Consider the following 21,399-nt stretch of genomic DNA (forward strand, 5'->3'; position numbering starts at 1 on the left):
TGCTTGTCCACAATGCCATAAATCATTCAGAGGAAAGCCTGTGTGGAAAGTTGTTTGCACTTCATGCAACAAACAAGTCAATATTGCTGCAAGATGCCGATTAACTATAGAACTTGCTGATTATTCTGGAGTTTTGACGCTTGATCTTTATGACAACGATGCTCTTCAGTTGCTTCCCTTCACCCTATCAGAGATGCAGGACTTAGAAAACAAGGTAACAAATTCAGTTTTCATACACATTCAGAACACTCTCACTAAGAACTAAGTTTACTATATTTAATGCAAATTCGTTTATCTTACTTCTATAGCATGAACTCAACTATGAGGTCATTGAAGAAGCGATAAACAGCACCGTCATAACATGCTTTGTGAAGAAAATGATAAACACCTATGCTTCCACCACTACTGAGAAATACTCAGCGATTATCCTACATAAGACCTCAATGGCAGAGATTTTATCACAAGTTCCTCCCACCATTGGTTACTCAGGGTCAAGTACACAACCTCCAACCACCAGTCCACATACCAATGAAACTGCAGTCACTACTTCTGCAAAAGATACAAATGTCCACACCAGCTTGCTCTCAACTCTCAAAATCACAGAGAGCCCAACTAAGAAGCAACGTACCGAAAAGTCTGAAAAGGAGGACTGAAACTGCCATATGATACGTTTTGTTAGCACATATTTGTGCATATCTACTACTGTTCCATAACTTTTGATCTCTAACCTTTGGCTGCTCAGCTATCTATTCCTTAACTTTTTGTTGGTGAACTTTTACTACCCTTCATCGTTTGTATACTTACTGAAGTTCTTATCAGTTTTTGCTTAGAAATAGCTAGCTGAGCTTTGTCAAACTGGAAATAGACCAGAGTTATATGTACAGTTATTGCAACTATTTTTCCTTCACTTCCTCTAATTGATTTTGTGCTCCTCCCAGAAATACATCCCAACTTTACAATAGTTTATTCAATTTACTTTCATTTGAAAAAAAAAAACAGAACAAACTCCAATCAAACCAAATATTAACAAACGATAAAACATAAAAACATTTGCATAACCTAAAAAGCTTATGCATCTAAAGTTGCTCAATACAAAATCTAAACACAAACTTTTACATATAATACACTAAACCACAACTGGAAACAATTCCAGCATAGAAATTATACAAAGCAATGAAAACATGCATACGAACAGCCTACAAATTCCTTCCAGAGGAATCAGCAAACCCACTCATTGCGCTTTGAATTGCTTTCCTCTGTTCTTCAACTTCTACTTCCATACGACCAGCAATAATTTGAAGAAATGGAAGCTCTCCAATATCTCCTAATACACTTTCCAGTACAGAAGCCTTCTCTGGATGGCGATAAAAAGATTTGAACAACTCATATATCTCATTCCTGAGCAGAATATTATTCGCTAAAACCCGATCTCCACCACTCAACATTCCATTATCTCCGCTATGGCCAGCCAAATTTCCCAAGACGCCACTTAGTGACATTCGATTGAACATAACCTCAACATCTGGATGCAAATCACGTAATACTGCAGTACGATTATGAGTATAATCCATCTTCAACTCACAAACAGGCAAAGAGTATAGCAATACAAGAACTGAATAAGCAAATCACAGAACTGATGAATTTATACCCACCAACTAGCCAATAAAGCAAAAACAAACAAATACAAAAAACAGAATGACACTATACACATGTGAGGTAAACAATCCGGACAAAAAGATATGTGCCACACAAAAAAGTACTGTACGCACGTGAATTCTTTTGGTCTGTTTAGTCTATCAATACTTATCTGAAATCTGCTACAACTATCCATTCTTGACTCATTGAACAACGTCCTATATGTCAGGAAATAGTTGAAAACATCAAATAAATTTTATTCATTGTATTATCTATTCAATCAACTTTTAAATTTTCAGACCCCTTCATGTATTTTTAGACACACTCATCCAACATTGGATTCTTGTAGAAAACTATACATTAAATTCTCATTCACTTTCGAACTTTGCTACAAATTTCAATTGAACAACAATTCGCTGTTCAATAGTTCCAAATCTCAATAGCTCAAAAAAATACAATTGAACAATTTTCATTTTATTATGCATTTAATAAACATTTAAACTTTTAAACACGTTCATGTGTTCAAAAGTTCTGCTTTGGCCTTGATTTCTTTTCTAACATCTCATCTTTTTTACCAAAAACATTACATTCTTAAAATTTTTAATTCATTCATAAATTCTCAAATCCAAAAAATAATACACCCGAAATCTCAAAGTTTTGTACAAATTTTCATTACATACCGTCGAATCACAGTTATACAAACAAAAACTTCACCACTTTACATGATCCTACCTTACATATCAAGTACAACAGCATCATATCCTTAAGAAATTTAAAAACACATCTTAAAGCCTAAACAGCATACACCAAAAACCATACACCAGAAACCAACAATACACAAAGTAACCAACACATCTTCGCAAAGTTAGAATCTTTAATCACTTTCGCCACCCATGTCGCTAGAAGATGGCGGACTGGGAAAGTAATACCTTTCTTCTAACACCTCCAATCTCATTCTACTAGCAATCAACCCCAAGATCGGATAATTCCTTCCAGTCCTAAACGCAGCCTCCAACACCAAAGCCCAATCATCATGCCTATAAAATTCTTTGAACAAATTACATATCTCATTTTTCAGCAACACATTTGCCACTTGAGCTCGCGCAACAGGTTCAGCTGGACGATTTCGGCAACCATTCCCCATAGGATACGCAGCTCCACGAACAACAGCCAGTTGATTCACCTCTTCATCCACCTCTGGATAATACAATTGAACAGTTGGAAATCTCGCACTTCCACCCGCCATCTCCAAATCTTAAATATCTGCACAGATATATCAAATATACACTTCTTACCCCTATCTAATCTTCAACTATATAACCCAGAAAGATTACTAGACACACGTGAATTTTCTGTACTTCTCACTGTCCTTCCACCCAAGAAATTACACGTCTCATGCTAGCTGCACATGCAAACAAATAACTGCCATGCACACGTGAATACACAATACATTCTGATAAGGTCAAGACACAGAAACTTTCTTGCATATATAACACCAATATACGATAATAAATATAAATAAAATACTAATAGATATACACATATCTATAACTAATACACAATAAAACTCATTTATCATAATTGCGCATATACAAATATATACATATATGTAGATATATAGATATATATTAATTAATATTATACAAATATATCATAACAAATACATAACATATAAGTATAATAAGTAGTCTACAATAATACAGATATATCATAATTATAAACATATACAAATACATACATATATATAGATATATAATACTAATATTAATTCATATGTATATAATAATTATACATATATGTATATAATAATTATACATATATATGCAAATATACCACATATACTAATATATGTATAACTAATATACAGTAATACACAACTATATACATACAAATATATTAGATCATTTATCCTTTATATTTTCTTTTCCTTCATATATAGATATCCCCAAATCATTGAATTTCAAAAAACTATTAATTTTTAAGAATTCCCATAAGTTAATCTCCATCATTTAACCTAAAAAAATGTATAGGGATACCAAATATATCATAATTATAAACATATACAAATAAATACATATATATAGATATATAATACTAATATATCCTTATAACAATGTAATAACAGAGATATATATATATATTAGTAATACACACTAATAAACATATATTAGCCCTATACATATATATTCAATACTAATACTTATACACATCACAAACATATACATACATATATTAATTAATATGTATATAACAGTTATACATATATATGCAAATATACCACATATACTAATATATGTATAACTAATATACAGTAACACACAACTATATACATACAAATACATTAGATCATTTATCCTTTATATTTCCTTTTGCTTCATATATAGATATCCCCAAATCATTGAATTTCAAAAAACTATTAATTTTTAAGAATTCCAATAAGTTAATCTCCATCATTTAAGCTAAAAAAATTTATATAATAACCCATGCCATTTACAAATACACTGTATTTAACTACAATTGTAAAATTATCCATCAAAAATCCAATTTATTCCATTCAAAACGTTTCACCACACATTCACAAACCAAAAACCAAACTTCGCCGCACTTATGACCTACTACCCAGCGCCCGCGCATTGCGCGGGAAACCCACCTAGTCCGAAAACAGAAAAATCCTAAGTCACTTCTTCATGGGCTCTGTCCCTGATTTGACTACCCTGTTACAACTTTTAGAGCAATGAATTCTGTTACTTCGGATTACTGGCCCAGATACAAGAAATATTACGCACAAAAGCCAACTGGACTACTATTGTTCCAGTGAGGATTGCGCAAGGGAACTACTAGGTTCATTAATTAATTCAATAGAATTGGACTTGGCAATACTCAGCACGGCAAGTGGGATTAAGGCCCCTATATTTTGAAAAAATGTACTCTCAAGAAATGACTTGGCGAACCGCTGGAACAATCCAATTTGCTGATTCTTATCATTTCTCCAACCCCTAAACTTTTATGGAGAGATTTGAAAGGAAGTTTGTGGAAGAAAAAAGCAGTTTTATAATCGGCACTATCTTCTTCTAAAATGACTTATCATTGGCAGTGGCTATTACGTTCTTACATTTCTCCTAAGTTAGATATTCTGAGCTTTATTTTTTGCTTCACACATAATTTTGCGCTCGGTGGAAAAGAACAGGGTGGGACTGCCAATTACTCCGGTTTGCCATGGGAATGGCGTATCAATTAGCACGTAACATCAACCATGTTTTAGGGGCCATATTTAATACAAACAGTTGATTACACGTGCAATTTGCTTGCAAGTATCAATTATATCTAATTTGACAATAAAATACGGCTGGATTTACTTCAAATTTTCCTTTGCATAACTGCTAATATTAGTAAACAGTGGTCTCTAAGACAAGCCAAATACTACTGATTATTGCACCAGACGGTTGCAGTTCTCCATCTCTAACTTGATGTGGATTATTAGCATGCCCTAGACACGTCACGAAGAGATCAAACTTGAACCGAAATTCAAATACTAGAAGACAAGTCCCCACCTAAAAAAGGAAAAATGGGGATCCAAATCACAGTGGAACTCATGAAATTGTATATACTTAAAAAAAAGTTTCAAATGTATAAAGTTATGAAGCACCACTGCTGGTAGCGACTGACTCCTGAATTACAGCTCAACAGACAAGTGAAACTGGAAATTCATCAGTGTTTTTCCACGGGTTCTCGTTGAGCCCCATCAACGCTTTTCTCAATTGGAGGCAAAGTCTGCAAGCTCACCAGCAAACTACATTACAATTTTAGGCTAACTTCACAAAAGAGGTCCCAGTTAAAAATACTAGTAAAACTCAAGAGGAAAGTTTTGCACGGTTCGTATGGGCATTTTATCGAACAGTTGTACGAGCTGTGTGAGTATTTAGAGGGAGAGAGAAGGGGGGGGGGGGTTGTTACCAGATCAGGCTTATAGATGTTGTGGACGACCGAGGCACCGGCGAGGAGCGAAACGATCACGACAGCGCACGACCAAGCTAACGACGGCGTTCCAGTTGGCGGTTTCCCCCCTCCAAATTTCTGATTCATTTTCCACTTCCCAAGTTCGCAAACCCTTTGTACAAGACGACCCTCCAGCCGGCAATCGCCAGAAAGAGCGTTATACTCTTGATAATTATGAGGCCCAGTATGATAAGAGATGCCTTTCCAGGAGCCCAATGGCCAGATCAATGTCAATCTCCTCTATCTGTCATGATCAATCTGGGCTTGACCTCCCGGAAGCTCTTCGCGGCCCAAAATAAACAGCACAGAAGAAAATGTCAAAGTTTTGCTTCATTTCGCGAGGAATAATTTTTGTTTTCTGTAAACAAACCGAAGTAAAAATTAAAAAAAAAAAATTCACAATAACCCGTGGAGCTAGTTCGCAAAAGTTTTTCAAATGTATAAGCATTTATCTTTTCGAATAATGTTCTTAAGATAGTTTTCTTCATAATATTAGATAACTTTATTGCACAAAAAGAAAAATAAAAAAAAGAACTCTCTGAATTTAGATGTTAATTTGAATTTAAAATTCAACTTTTACACATATATTATGAATTTAATAGGGATGATTGTCTCAAAATAAATTGAAAAAAAAAAAAAGCCAAAACATGCCAACTTCTTTCAGAAGTAAAACACTTGTTTGAAATTTCAGTATGACAACAAGGGAAAATGTATAGCATATAAAAAACTTTTCTTTTCAGCGACAAATATTCAGTAAAGTTTTATCATAGCATAACAGACAGTTTAAACAAGCGATGGTAAAGACAAGTTCTAAAATTTCACATCATCCCATAATACACCTATCTGTATAGCGTATACGACTCTGAAACTCATGCTAGAACAGCCAAAACTCGAAAGCTTACTAAGAGGAACTCTTTTTTAAAAAAAAAAAAATTTTATTACTTACACATTACATTATGCACATTTAGCACGTTGCAACACCAAAGGCTGAAAGGCAGTATTAAAGATGAAGAAAATTTTCATCTTTTTTAGGAAAAAAAGTAATTGAGAATCAAAATGCATCAATATCATGAATTCTATGTCATATCACCTATAAAGAAGGGTCCCTTTTTTATGCTTCACAACCCAAAAACGGGAAAAAAGAGAGAGAAAGAGATATATACCGTCAACTAATATTGCTTTTGTTAGAGCTAATGATTTTTTAAAAAATTGTAAGCCAGCCAAAAATCAATTTGGGGGGCCAATTTATGACCAAGAAAAAGAAAAAGTAAAAACAGATGAGGAAAATTTATGATATTTATGTTTAGAAAAATTAAATTCAACATCATAAAAGGGCAGGTGGCGCAAAAAAAATTGTGATTAGTAGGAAGATCTGAGCTTTACAAGTCTTGGTCTCAGATAGAAACCCGAAACCTCTCAGTCATTATTCAATCAGGAGTTTTACAAGAGCAAAAAGAACAAGTAAAACAGAAATCCGGAATTTCAGAAACCAATTGAATGAGAATAACAATTAAATTGACCTGTTAAAACGACGATTCTTGAAAGATGATTGAACGAAAACCAGAGCAAGGAATCTGCCTGCTTCTGCTGTGATAAACCAAGCCCTAAACTTTATAGTGTGAGTGCTGACTGCTGATGGAGCATGTTATGACTTATAAGTCAGGCCGCTTCGGTCCAGTGAGCAACACTCGGGTTTAGAAGTCTAATAATGTTTGAACCGGATATTGAAGGCAGCCGTGGTTTTAAGAAACTCTAACTCTCCTCCAAATGTCCCGTCCCAATAAGAAACTCAGATTCCCCTCTAAATTGATCTTTAATTAGACCTCTAAACTTCAATCTCAATTCTGGGGTTTCTCTCGGAGCTCATTACTGCACTGCAGATTGCGGACTAAAACCAAAAAGAAGAGGGAGGTGGGAGCCAGAAGTAGCAACATTTCGCTGCTGCCAATCACTGAGAGGTCGCTTGGTAATGTTTATGTTTCCTTTTTTATGTTTATGTTCATAAAATTCTACAAATAAAAACAGTAAACAGTTTTTGTTAAAAGTGATTGTGTTTTAGTACTAGGTGTGACAAAGGTTTCTCTAATAGAAAATTAGATTGATGTTCACTGTAACAATTGTGAGAAATTTAGCTTTGAAATACTTTAGCTAGTAAATTTGCTGGGCATCAAATTTTTTGGTCTAGTTTTTACAATGAACTTGTATTTCAGTTATTTCTCCTGTCAGGTGTTAAACTTTTAAACGCTCATTTGCTTCTCATACAAAGCTCCAAGGCTCATCAAATGACTAGTATGTAAATGAATATCTAAGTTTGAAGGTAATCACTTTAAGCATTCCTAAAACCCATGTGGAAGAATGTTCTTGCTGATTAAGTTTTTACAGCAACTTGAGATCCTGAAATTGCACTCTCTTCAACTCCCAGGCAACATCCTTTTTTCACATTTTTTGCCCTCTTTTCTAGCTGTCTTTGTTATCTGACCAGGATAAGATACCAAACCCAAATCCAATGGCCATGTCAACTTTCTTTCTTTTTTGTTAGTAAAGGCCAGTCATCATAGCAAGCAAACAATATACAAGTTCAACGCAGTTGATGAACTCTTCTGTAAATTAAATTATTTCCTCATACAAACATAGAATGGAAAGCAAAAACGAAGTAAACTTATTAGTTAAATATCAAGAAACTGGATGTAATGCTTAATTAACAGCAGTCTGCCAAAATTCAACCGTTCAAAAAAGTTTAACTGCATAAAATGGAAATTAAAGCATAATGATCTTACTCGAAATGAGTAAGTTTTTTATTTAACTGCCTATTGTAAAATCCCTGTCCCCTCCCATCTAGTACCATTACAGTGATAGTGTTGCTGCACTTCTCCTACTTTATTAAATTTACATAAAACAGTCTATAGAAAACTTATTTGATCATTTAAGCATAAAGCCATTAGGACTTAGTAGTGCATTAACTATTACAAAAACATAATCTTCAACTAAGTTGCTTTAACCAACTACCAACAAAGTCAGCTCCATCTTTGTCAGATTATTTTTTAATTGGAAAAAAATGCAAAAGTCTAAGACTTGTAAACATTTTAAGTAATCAATGAGACTTTTCAGGTAGCCACAATGCTATCTAAATTTTCAAAAGAAAGAAAACCTGTAAAGTATTTTATCATCAATGGTCTGAACCACCAATTTTAACATCTATGACAGTTCATCATTAACAATATATTAATAGTTTCAATCTTTCAAATTTCTAACTATTCCATGGGAGAAATGGGAAAACAACTTATTCACAAGTTTCAGGCTAAAAATCTAACACTAATGAAAAGCATACTTGGCAAGATTACTACATGGAAATTTAGCTAGAATTGTAACAATCTCAAAATCTTGAGTATCACCTACCTCAGCTATTGAAAAACTTGTATAGTGGTTTCTTTGCTACACGTGTTGTAACATGGGACAATAATCAAGCACTACCCTTCAGCAAGCCCTACCGCCATTGCTGAAATCTGAGTTACAGCAGGTCCCTGCATGACAAACATACAAAGAGTTTAAAACAAACCTCCTGTGAACAAGATACACAAGATTTCATAGTTCTTAAATAATTTTGAGTAAGTTCTTTGTCTTTCTTTTGTATAGTGGTTTATTTGCTACACGTGTTGTAACATGGCATAACAATCAAGCACTACCCTTCAGCAAGCCCTACCACTGTTGCTAAAATCTGGGTTAAAGTAGGCCCCTGCATGATAAACATACAAAGAGTTCAAAACAAACCTCTTGCGAACAAGATAAACAAGATTTCATAGTTCTTAAATAATTTTGAGTAAGTTCTTTGTCTATCTTTTGTGTTAGGTCCCTGCATGATAAACATACAAAGAGTTCAAAACAAACCTCTTGCAAACAAGATAAACAAGATTTCATAGTTCTTAAATAATTTTGAGTAAGTTCTTTGTCTTTCTTTTGTGTTGAGTCTGTTGACACAGGACCAATTTGTTTCACCTGCAAATCAGACCCAGCCACTTCCTGTGCACCACTTCACATCATACAGGCAGTTTCGTATGTGCTAAACCACATAAGCACGTACAAATAACAACAAACTGTCATGAATTTATGAACCCCGAAGTTTGCCTCCAATCTTTGAAGCATGTCATGAGTTATATCAAGCACACCTTTTGTCTGAACCAACGACTTTCTTAGATAAAAGAACAGCTTAAAGCATTAACCTAAAATCAAATATTAACAACAAATATGTTTAAAAGCTCCTCTCCATGTATTTCTACAGTTTTATTGAGTTGTGAACCTTTCGTCATGTATACGATAAACTAACTTCCAAAGTAACCCCACCTTCAATTTCATTAATTTTTCCTTCTCTCAAAGTGGTTCCCCTGCTCACGAGATCAACTATAGCCTCTGCTACCCCATGCAAGTTGGAAAGAAAAGCAAGCAAAAGCAACATGATGAAACAACAGGAGCTGAAATGTAAAGAGCCGTTATAGTATCATAATCTTCTAATCAAGATACAAAATCACATTGTTTGGAGCTAAAAAATTGCAACCATGAAGCAGAGGAGTAAAGATTTTATCAGGCATAACAAATAAAAATTTCTTCAAATCGTGAAAACTAGAAGAATAGATTGGATAAGAATCCAAAGTAGAGCACATATCCTAACTAAATCTACCAAGAATTAGAATAACTTTGGAAAAGTGAAAATTTACGACACAAAGAACCGAACTTTACCTGGCAACAACTTCTTTGACGATATAAGGACTTCAAATGCTCCCTACAATAGATTGCAAAAACAACTTTGATCAAAGAAAATATAAGCAATGACAATTAATCATTTACAAGAAAGTGAAAATAGAAACAAGTAAAAGAAAAGCACCAAAAGAAAGAACACATGTCTACAATAAGTAACGGGAAAAAAACTCTCCAGAGCACAATAATAAGTGTTGATACTAACAAAATTAAATATTCGGCTATTCATGTTGACAACACAAATACAAAGATTAAAAAAAAAAAAGGGAAAAAGAAGCCTTACCTGAAGAAATTACAGAGAACCAAAGTGGAAGAAAAAATCTGGAGAGAATCAGCGGCAAACACATAGTAAGAAAATCAGATAAGTTAACTAAAAGCATACTAAAAGCATCAGAGTTAATGATCAAAACTTTTACACATTAAAGATGAACAAAAAAAAAAAAGGAAAAAAATGAGAAGAAGAGAGGTTAAGGAAGATGTTTTGGTTTGAGAGGATTTCAATGAGAGAGAAAGTACCAAGAATAATTGCAATGACTTTGATATTTTCGATTCTTTGAAGCGACGATGAACGGAAAGTGAAATTCGACAAGAGCGCCGGAAACCTGTGGAGTGTGGACTCTACTACTAGTACTGAGGGGGGCGCTCGGAGACGTCAAGGAAGTGGAAAGAGGCGCGTGAAAACTGAACAGTCACTAGTGCTGAAAACCTAATCCCATAATGCAAGGATTTGAAGGGCAGTGTTGTAAAAACGTCAAAGAAGTGGAAAGATGCGCGTGAACATTGAGTTAAATGAGGTTCGCACTTGGATTCTTCCAGACGGCTCTGGCTTTCTTTATCTATCCTTCCTTCTCTCTTCATTTCCTATGTAACCACTCACCATCTCTGGCCTCACCCTTGAATGATTTGTTCTTGTGTACGATACTATTCTCTTCCTTTTTTGGCCTCACCCCTGAACGTTGCTTTATCAACTCAGCATTTGTTTATCAATTCAAGTAGTAGTAGTGAGCTGAAGAATCATATTGTTGACTGATGTACTCTCAATTTATTATCAGTTGCCTATATTTTGCACAGAATAACATCGAAATTGTTGACGAAGTAGTGCCAAACGGAATCAGTTCAACAGGATTGAGGAATCAGTACAGCTTATTATGATATCAAAGAAAAGAGATAACTTGTTGACTCTCTTTCAGGGATTGCATTTCGAGGGGCTTGTCTGTGAAATATTTAACTGCTGATGACCTGTATGTACATCATGCAGAATGCAGAAGTCTGATGATTGATGCCTCTACTCTTCAAGTACTCTCCTATTTGAAGGCCCGCTGTACAGTACGAATGGAAGTTTATTTGCTAGAAAAGGCATATGGCTGATGTTCCATGGCAATTAGTTTGACTCGGGGGAATTTTCTTAGGCGACTAGCCTTTGGCGGACTGCGGAAGTTACCTTCTGCCTTTAAGCAGGGTGGAGAGACTGTCTCGTGTAATTCAATTTTTGCCACAGAAGGTTGGTATATATAATAGTCTCCATAGGGTGTCAAATGTCTCTTCATTTTTCCTTTTACATATGGCTGAGAATTTTAGAAAGAGCTCAAAAGTGATCTCTCTCTTATTAGCAATATCGAAACTGTAGTCGTAGCTTAAATGAACTTCAGCAAGTTCACAAAATCGTTCGTAGACTGCCATTTCCTGAAGAAAAAATATACACCATGTTGTACTTTAAGACCTCCATCCCCATTTGCAATTCCTCTCAGCTCTCGAGTATTGTCGCCTGCATTTGATAAAATCTGCAGTTTTTCATAATTTTCTTCAATTTCACTGAATAATCCTCTTGTTAAGATGAAAATCTTTTCTGCTCCTGTGGGATGTTATCCATTGATTGCCACGAGAGCTGAGTGTGATGCTAACCTAGTAGGACTTTACCCCCATGAAGCAGCTGTTCCACCTAACTTGCAGAAGGTAGCAACAGGTGAATCCTGGATCAACAACTAACTGCAATCTCTGAGTTTGATTGCTGGTCCTCGGCACCAGTAAGCAGAGGGCTCTTTTGGAACTGATTTCTCAGCTGTCCACATGCAGCACTAGCATCAAGACCTCGAGTCTGCCGGACACTGACGGTTATTTTACGGGACTCCAGAGCGGCTGCAAATGCAAGAGTCTGCATAACCAAATTTATTATACCTATCAGTTGACCCCGCTCTTGCTAGAAAAAAATAGTTTAGAACTAAATTGGGAAAGCTAAAGGGTCCAAAATGAACATCCAAAGAAGAAGGGAGATAAAACGCGTACTGATTTTTTATATGGACGCTGGTAATCAGATCCTTCAACTGGATTAAACGGTATCAGGTTGACATGGTAACTACGACCCCATTCATGAAGCAGTTCTGCTAACTCTAACGCATGCTCAATGGTGTCATTGACTCCAGCTTCACAAGAACAAATAAAAGCCAAAACTATTGTTACTTCCTCTCTGCATGCCTATCAAACAATTGAAGTCATGAAAACCTTTTACTCGCAGAAGTCTGGAATACCTAAAAGTGTGTATTCGAAAGACACCCGTCGACTGGTTTCAAGGAAATAGTCCCTGCAATCCTTCATGATTGCTTCCAAAGGATAGGACTTTGCACTTGGTACTATACTTTCGCGGAGTTTCTGGTTTGGAGCATGTAAGCTGGACAAAATGTGAAGGAAATGACACATCACGAATCAGAGTTGAAGTAAGCTTAGCTAAGGAAAAGATGTTCTAGGCTTTCACAGCTTAACAACTAGTTTTTAAGGATGGTCAGCAATGATATCTGGAAAAATCATCGGCAAATTATGATATTAACTGAGTTTTATGGTAACTACGAGAACCTCCACTAAGTTCTTAAATCACACTAACCACCCTGATAATTCCCGACATTCATCAGACAAAGATTGAAGAGGAAGTTAGTGAAATATTAGACCCGTGCCCGCGATAATGATGGAAACCAGGGGAGATTAAGGTAAATTAGCAAAAGTTCAGACCATTTGAGTTCGTGCCTAAGCTTGGCAATCACCAGAATTATTAACTCCACCAGGAATAATGCCCATAATTCCTGTACCTATGAATTCAAACAAACTGGTGCAATCTGATGTTGTCAGGTTTCTACTGTAGCTCAAGGAAGCAAAATATACTTCCTTATACCTAAGCATGATGACCAGTGAATTGAACAGCATAAAGAGCAACATCTTCTAACTTCGTTGGACTTATCTAGAAGTTATGTCAAACTGCTTTTAAGAGAAGCAGAAAGAAAGGGCTTCCACCCTTTTTTTTCCCCTTTCCTTGTAACAGAATAGAACAGCCATCAGGGACGTGTTGAACAGTGATATAACAGTTCAATGCCTGAAGGTCTATTGTGCAAACACACAAGGAAACATTTCTATCCCTTTTCAGTCCAGAAAGCAGAATATGCAATGACATTACCTAATAGCCAACGTCGATTGAAGCTTGTGAGAAGCCAGCTTTTTTATTGTATTTGGAACTCCAACAGTTGATATTGTGATCATCCTCTGCCCAATTTGGATATCCTGAACAAAGGATGGCATGTGAACAATCTTTACATCCACATAAAAAAAAACTAGCTACACAGTTTAATACACCACCTATGTTAGATTTTGGAGCAATTTGAATTTTCAGAGTGGAGAGGCATAGAGGACCTTATTCAGGCAACGGTGTGCTTCAAGAACTTCTTTAAGGTTCAACATCGGCTCACCCATTCCCATAAACACGACATTTGTAACCCTGTGCTTGAAAACATCTTCTATTGCCAACACCTGCACATTTATGATCATGGGACTACTTAAATGCAGCACGTACAGAGTGCTTCCAGAGACCATAACAGGATCCACAACTAAATAAAATGACAAAAGTTTAGCATCAGTAGTTCAGAAGTGTATAAACTTATGTTCACAAACAAACAGCAGGCATGTAAACAAAGGAAACTCACTGGACTTTTTGGGGAAAGAAGGGTACAACGAGAATCCTAAGGACGATTAACTAAGGGAATAAGGGACGCAGCAGTGGATAAATAGCCTAGGTTGATTTAATAAGAAAAAGATGCCATGAGTCCTGAGGATGGAGGTAACGAGGCAGGGAAATTTTTCTCACAGCACCTCCAAGTGAAAGAGAGCCCATCTGTCACCTGATGTAAATTTCAAAAATAGCATCAAACAGATGTAAGACATACCTGCTCTACAATTTCATGCCTCTTAAGGTTTCTTGCAAATCCCCCCTTGCCAGTGGCACAAAAGGAACAGCGCAATGGACAGCCTACCTAATTGACACAGGGAGAAGATTAACAATGGAATCAACAGGGACTATGTACTCAATGTTAAAATAGATATCCCAAAAATGGATATATAAACCACCACATTTAAACGTTTTTGCAGTAGAAAATAACCTGGGATGAGACACATGCAGTCAACCTGACTGAACCTTTATCATCTTCCACTGGTATCCCAACAGTTTCAACCAATCGGTTGTCCTCCAATTTTATCAGTAACTGGGAAGATGAAATAATAAAAAGTCACAAGATATAATGAGACAGTAGACATATAAAGTCACAAGATATCACAAGACATAATCAAAAAGTAGGCATATAAAGACAGCCAAATCTATCACTTTGGAAAGAATTGAGATGGACTAAATCTGGATATGCGCATGTTCTTGCTTCATGTTTATACATATAATGAGCAACAGAGAGTCATGGCGAAGGCAACTTATGCATGACATTATTATGCACTCCTGTAGTCTTAGGACATGACATTTTTATGCATGAGACAACCATGATGTTTATCACCAAACTTAGCACTATGAATACTGGAAACCCAAGTTCTATGCAAAGCAAGTTCCTGAATCATGTAATCTTAGTGCCAATTCTAGCGAGTCTAAAAACAATTAAAAATATTCCTTGATTGCTTCTTTTGCCAACGGGATTCACAAATGCCGAGAGCCTGAGACCCAGAGATCTCTAGGTCATCTGAGAGAAGGCACAAGCTCTGAGACATAATTAAACTTTTGATGGCAATTTCAGTGAACCTTACTCGTTTTCTCCATATTGATACTACCCTACAGCGATCCCAATTACAAACTGTGATTCAAATTTCACCCGACGCAAACTTACAAACCAAAATAGAATCTAGACAATAAGTGCTCCCACATCCCAAAAAAGCTTCCTGCCAAATTTCCTTGAGAAAAGAAATAACTTGCCTCACTTTACGGCTCCAGACTTTCTATTGTAAAAGGAAATCATTCAAATCATTCTTCAATTTTAATTCGCCAACTCTCCAAAGCTTCAGGTTTCAGGTGAATTAACTAGTTCTTGTAGAAGTCTAGTGTCCTCAATGAATACATGTTTGTTACCAAATAAGAAATAATCTTCTCTTTGGTTTCCTCCTCTTTATCTAACACAATCCTCCATGGATGCTCAATGCTGACATACATATACATATATACATATATCTATATATATACGTATATGTATATGTATATGTCCATTCAAACTAGAATCTTGTTTAGATATATATTATTAGCTCAACCACCACCAAGAGCCGAGCCAGTTTTGTCAAGAAACTACCTTAATGGTGCCATCAGATGCCGTAACATTCTTATATACTGGTGACCTCCCAACTCTCCATCCTGCTTCCTGCAACTCATTCCTGAATGCCAATGGCACTTTTCATCCAAAAAATTACCCCAAAAAAATTACCAATTAAAGTTGAATAAAATTAGGCAAGATTTGGAAAAAAAAATTACTCACCTTGACTAAAGTCTTGAATTTCTTTAACTTTTCTTTTATACAGTAAATGGTGCAATTGTTTACCTCTGTAGCGTTCCTAAAATGACAAGTACTTGCTAGTTACAACAAGAATTTCATATTTCCAGAAAAGCAACTGAAGATGGAAAATTGATTGGTCCATTTATGCTTTTAGGCTAAACCCACTAAAACTATACCTGACCGAAATCGACGGCAAGTTGTTGAAGCTCTTGCTCAGACATGCCGAGGAGAACCTGCGACTGCAAGTCCACTTTTGATGATGCCTCGGCCTTCTTCTTGAGAGAAGGTAAAGTTACGGTGCTACAGGCGACAGTCAGGGTACGGAACCTTACGGCGCGTGCAAAGGGTGCTGTGACCACGTGCTGAAATATCGCCATTGACATGCTTCGAGAGACTGGATGAATGGATCGAGAGACTCTGCGAGGGAGGAACACCAGGGCCGAGATGACACACTATAAACCCAGGCTATGCCTTAAGCCTCACATTCTGGATTTATTAAAGACCAAAAAGAAATAAAGACTCATCGGTTTTTTTAAAAAGACAAAAATAGCCCTGTTTGACTATCCGTTGAATTTTGAAGACTTTTATTTTGAATTTTTTTTTAGGTTATTTCTCTATTTCCTTTTTATTTATTTATTTTTCCCTTCTGGCATCTCCCCATTTATATTTAAAGAATAACATGGAGTTTAACAGTACGGAAGATTTATACTCAAAATGTTCCCCCTCGCAAAATAATAAGTTTTGTGGCTTCGTGTAGGCTATATGAAAGGTAGTACAGTAGCAGCTGCCAGGATTCTTCTTCCGTTGCTTGGCTTTCTAGTATTTACCCTCAAAAGTTCTGCACCAAGAATCCTACAAATACATCCTAAAAGCTCAGGCAGATTAAAATAAAAATCCTGAACGTCAGGAAGATGAATCTTTTAATGATGTCCATGGCTGTACACCCAACTTCTTATGCTAATCTACCACAAAAATGAAAAATTTGCATGAGATAAAAGTAGTATGCATCGTACAACATATGGGATAACAAGGCTATAAATATGATATAAACATGGGAATCATTTCCCATTGGCTCATGCCTAGATACAACAAAATCTATTTAGCATCCTGCCGAGATAAGATTGATGCAGAGTCACAGGACAGATTGAGATGGGAACCGTACAATGCAAGAGGATGGGATGGGACAGCACAAGGCCGATTCCATGGAGGCCTGGCTTCCTTGCATCGTCTGCTCTTCGTATCTCTCGCTTAGAGTAGTTGGTAAAAATTGAAAATTTTACAAACAAAATCCACATTCAAGCAACCATGGGGGAAGGGGATCGTCTTGGACATGATGCAGCCTTTCTGTTAGATGCGTCGTTTGAACATGTTTTATGATGCTTGCGAACCACCTCATGTTTAACACTGCCACTGTCCGAGTCCTGAAGCTGCTCTAATGCTTTTACCACCTCATCCATGTTTGGCCTGTACTTGGGTTCCGTTGCAAGGCATTTAACTGCAAGGTTTGCAGCTTTTATAGCTCCACCTAACGAATATTGCCCTTCTATTCTGGCATCTATAACTTGGAAAATTCTGCGTTTGCTGGCCAGGTAAGGCTTGGCCCATTCGATAAGATTGTGCTCTCCAGGAGGCCGGTTCTTATCTATCACTCTACGGCCCGTCAGCATTTCGAGGAGAACAACCCCAAAACTATACACGTCACTCTTGGCAGTCAGATGGCCTTCAGAAACAGACAAATGCAGGCTTAGCACAAAGATAGAAGAATGATTTACAGCTTATAAAAGCTGCATGTCGATTTAGCAAGGATTTGATGTGTGTACATTTGACAGTCTGAAAAACGTTGACAATCGACGTTCCTAACTAGGCGCAATGGCACGAGTAAATAGAAAACTGAGAGAGAACTGGAAGAAGGGAGATGATAATGTTGCAGTAGCAGGAGAAGAATGAAGCTTGGGACTTTTCAGCAAGACTAGGATACAAAAAGGACTTATTATTTAAAGGAAATATTAGGCGATTCCACACACAGACCAGAGCTTTTCACAAGACTTGATGCTTTGATTCACAAACATCCTGCACTCATCTCAAAATGGTGAATCCATCACAAATATGTGATAACGAAGCCTGAACAAATCCCAAGACAATAAGAAATGCTATACAATTTCATCACTGGAGATGTTTCAAGGCAAAGCCACCCAAGGGAAACTACATTTGGACTTGGAATAGTAATAGAGTTGACCTCACCTCCACCAAGGGATGCAAACTACAGGACAAAATAAGGGACCATTTCTTAGTTAAGGGGTTCTATTCTTAATAGTAGAAGAGGAGGGGGTGATGGAACAAGAAGCATTCCAGTCACTTTAAGTTTAACTTGGCCTGAGTAAGAAATCGCAACAATCAGAAACGTGCAACCTTACTAAGCTGAACAGTATACAACATCGGACACCAAAGAAACAATATAATAAGAAAAGCAGGCAGCAGAATCCTGAGAAGCTTCCAATATTATGAGCACTTTAACAAGATGTAATACCTGTGACCATGTACTCTGGAGCAGCATAACCATAGGTCCCCATGACTCGTGTAGACACATGGCTTTTACCATCCATTGGCCCATCCTTTGCGAGCCCAAAATCAGAGAGTTTTGCATTATAATTCTGTCAGGATTCAGTTCATCAACAAGATGCATAAGTGACAGTGAGACACAAGTAAAGCAGAAATCCAAAGAGTAAGACATTCAACAATTGGAAACTTGAGTTACATACATACCGAATCAAGCAAGATATTTGAGGACTTAAAATCACGGTATATAACTTTGGCTTCTGGGCTGTGAAGATATGCTAGCCCCTTTGCAGCGCCATAAGCAACCTTCATTCGGAGGTTCCAAGATGGTGGTTGGAAGTAAGAGCTCCCTGTTGAAAATATACACAAGACATTATGTCATTGTGATAATTGGAAGTGCATTGTGTTGGAAGATGGTAGACTTGCTACAGAGTTCAAGAACTCACTCCTGAAAAGATGATTTTCCAAGCTCCCCCTGGGCATGAATTCGTAAACCAAAAGTCTCTGTTCATCTTCTAAGCAGTATCCAACCAATTTCACAAGATTAGGATGATGTAGCTGTCCAAGATAATTGATTTCTGTCTGTGATTCAGGTGAAGAAACAAAATTATCAGCATAGCTAAGAGATTTCAGAATATGACAATTACAAGTTTTGACCACGTGTGATATATGTCAGTACTTTTTGCATTATTTAATAACACTGGTATGAATTCTGTAAATAACAGGTGAAGTCATATACTCACCAACCATTCCTTGTGGCCCTGTAGACCTTCTTGGTTCAGTCTCTTCACAGCAATAACCAATCCAGTTCCTGGCTTAGCAGCCTTACAGCTATGCTGATCAACCCACCCCTTAAAAACACAACCAAATCCGCCTTCTCCCAACACGCTATCTGGGCGGAAGTTCCTAGTGGCTGTTTTTAGATCATTAAACCCAAAACTCCTCAGATTTGATGATTCCAAAATTTCACTCTCACTGCGAGGGGTCTGTGGTACTGAGGCAGATGAGAGCCTGCTGCTTGAGTCTCTTCCATCACTGCTGACATATCTTGAGTTTGCTCCTGCAAACAAATTAAGTTAATTTATTGGGCTTCAACTGAACATCCTACAACCTAATTTCCTTTACATCAAGAGCGTCTAATCCTCGAAGGAAAAAAAAAGGATGGAACAGCATTAAAAATGCATGTCTAGGTGATTTGCTTTTTGTTGAAGCAAAAGGCCTGATATTGCTTTGCATATGATTCCTGTTAACATTCATAAAACAATTGAAGATTTCTATGTATGCTCAGAAACATTAATTAAGTGCCCTTTAATTTCAGGTCATTACTCTTGTAGTCTAGCCACTTCTTTCATCTGGTTTGGTTTATTCGTGATGAGCCAAAGGTGTTGACTGAGCAGCCTTATATCATCTTCATACTTCAAAGCCATGATTCAGACCGGTGATTTGTAAAGACAACTATGGAAGGTCCGAGACGATCCAATTTGGTCTATCAGATTTTGATTTTAGTAGCAGAACGACCACAATATCATAAGTTGCAAATGAATTGTTGAGATATCAAACTAGCTATCACCCATATCACCGGTTTCCATGTAAAGTTTTCCAGACAAAGAGAACATGACATTCTAGAACGTTTATCTCTTTTTCTTTGCAAAGGAACGGAACCAAAGGGGTCTATCCAAAAAGAGAACTATTGATCAAATACAGTATAGCAATCCTACTTGGAGGACCTATGAAACTAGTATGCATAGATTATATTCCAACCTGTGCCAAAGCAAGCAGCATATGTTTGCTAAAGAAGGCCAAGCAACAAGGTGGAACAACTAATTAAAATTTCCGGAAAACATTTCCAAAAATTGAGTCTTGAAATAACAAATGAGAACAGTTGCATGTATTGAATTACCAGCATGCAGAGGACTCTCGGCCTTAATCCGAGCACTGAAGCAAGAGCCCATAAATTATTAACAACAACCTTTCCAAAACTCTGATCCTTCTTGCGAACCTTTTCTTCTTCTCCCAGAAAAATTTGCAGAAAGTTCTGCGCTGATGAATCTTCAAAAATCCCTTTATGGGCGTGACCGCAGAAAACTGAAAATGAAATTCATCAGACAAAAAGGTGTGAACATGCTCAAAAGATTTTTCCTACTATCAATGAAGGCAGATGAAGAATCCTGTTGAATATTTTACATCTTTGTTCGGTTGGCTTCACGAGAAGCTATTTCCAGACCTTCCCGAAGGCCAAAATAGTTGACTTTTCGTACTACAAGTCCTTGGGTTATCGTCAGCTACTACTCTGCAACTTGTACACGTACACACATTAAAGAGAAGTGGACTCGACTACTCAACTCTGATGAAGCGCGGTGGAAGACAGGACCGGCAGCAAAGTTTCACCTTTGGTCCTCTCTCTATAAATGTTCTCAATTTAATTCCACTCAAGTTTCACCTTTCGCATTGCTCGGCTACAAAGCAACCACCGATGCAAACTAATAGCATGGGTGCCTAAGCACGTCAATTACAAATGTTAAAATTTCAATAAGATTTAACTTTGAATCAATTCATATCGAATTAAGTAAATCATCAATTCATCTAAGGTAACAAATTCGTTCACGTATCTCACCCGTAATATTTTGTACCCTATCCCGTTTTATTTTATTTATTTTTAGTAGAAGATGGA

At 36.7% G+C, this 21,399-nt stretch overlaps 2 protein-coding genes across 4 annotated transcripts; both read right to left on the reverse strand.

Annotated features, from left to right (window-relative positions):
• Positions 1-11,909: 11,909 nt before the first annotated feature.
• LOC113725466 (uncharacterized) lies at positions 11,910-16,649 on the reverse strand. 2 transcript variants are annotated; one of them, XM_027248636.2, is made up of 10 exons: positions 16,349-16,649; positions 16,155-16,230; positions 15,972-16,069; positions 14,796-14,897; positions 14,583-14,669; positions 14,053-14,169; positions 13,820-13,923; positions 12,906-13,045; positions 12,664-12,800; positions 11,910-12,532 (listed from the first exon to the last, which is right to left on the reverse strand). In XM_027248636.2, the coding sequence occupies exons 1-10, from the start codon at positions 16,553-16,555 to the stop codon at positions 12,356-12,358; spliced, it is 1,245 nt and encodes a 414-aa protein (XP_027104437.1). In that variant the 5' UTR covers positions 16,556-16,649; the 3' UTR covers positions 11,910-12,355. The 2 variants fall into 2 exon arrangements, with proteins under 2 accessions (XP_027104437.1, XP_071930047.1); XM_072073946.1 differs by lacking the exons at positions 15,972-16,069; positions 16,155-16,230.
• A 405-nt stretch (positions 16,650-17,054) lies between these two features.
• LOC113725467 (receptor-like cytoplasmic kinase 176) lies at positions 17,055-21,103 on the reverse strand. 2 transcript variants are annotated; one of them, XM_027248646.2, is made up of 7 exons: positions 20,913-21,103; positions 20,629-20,813; positions 19,472-19,788; positions 19,175-19,310; positions 18,936-19,078; positions 18,700-18,823; positions 17,055-17,892 (listed from the first exon to the last, which is right to left on the reverse strand). In XM_027248646.2, the coding sequence occupies exons 2-7, from the start codon at positions 20,678-20,680 to the stop codon at positions 17,468-17,470; spliced, it is 1,197 nt and encodes a 398-aa protein (XP_027104447.1). In that variant the 5' UTR covers positions 20,681-20,813; positions 20,913-21,103; the 3' UTR covers positions 17,055-17,467. The 2 variants fall into 2 exon arrangements, with proteins under 2 accessions (XP_027104447.1, XP_027104446.1); XM_027248645.2 differs by having other exon boundaries at positions 20,629-21,103.
• Positions 21,104-21,399: the final 296 nt, after the last annotated feature.

Source organism: Coffea arabica, chromosome 2c, assembly GCF_036785885.1.
Source record: "Coffea arabica cultivar ET-39 chromosome 2c, Coffea Arabica ET-39 HiFi, whole genome shotgun sequence".
NCBI lineage: Eukaryota > Viridiplantae > Streptophyta > Magnoliopsida > Gentianales > Rubiaceae > Coffea > Coffea arabica.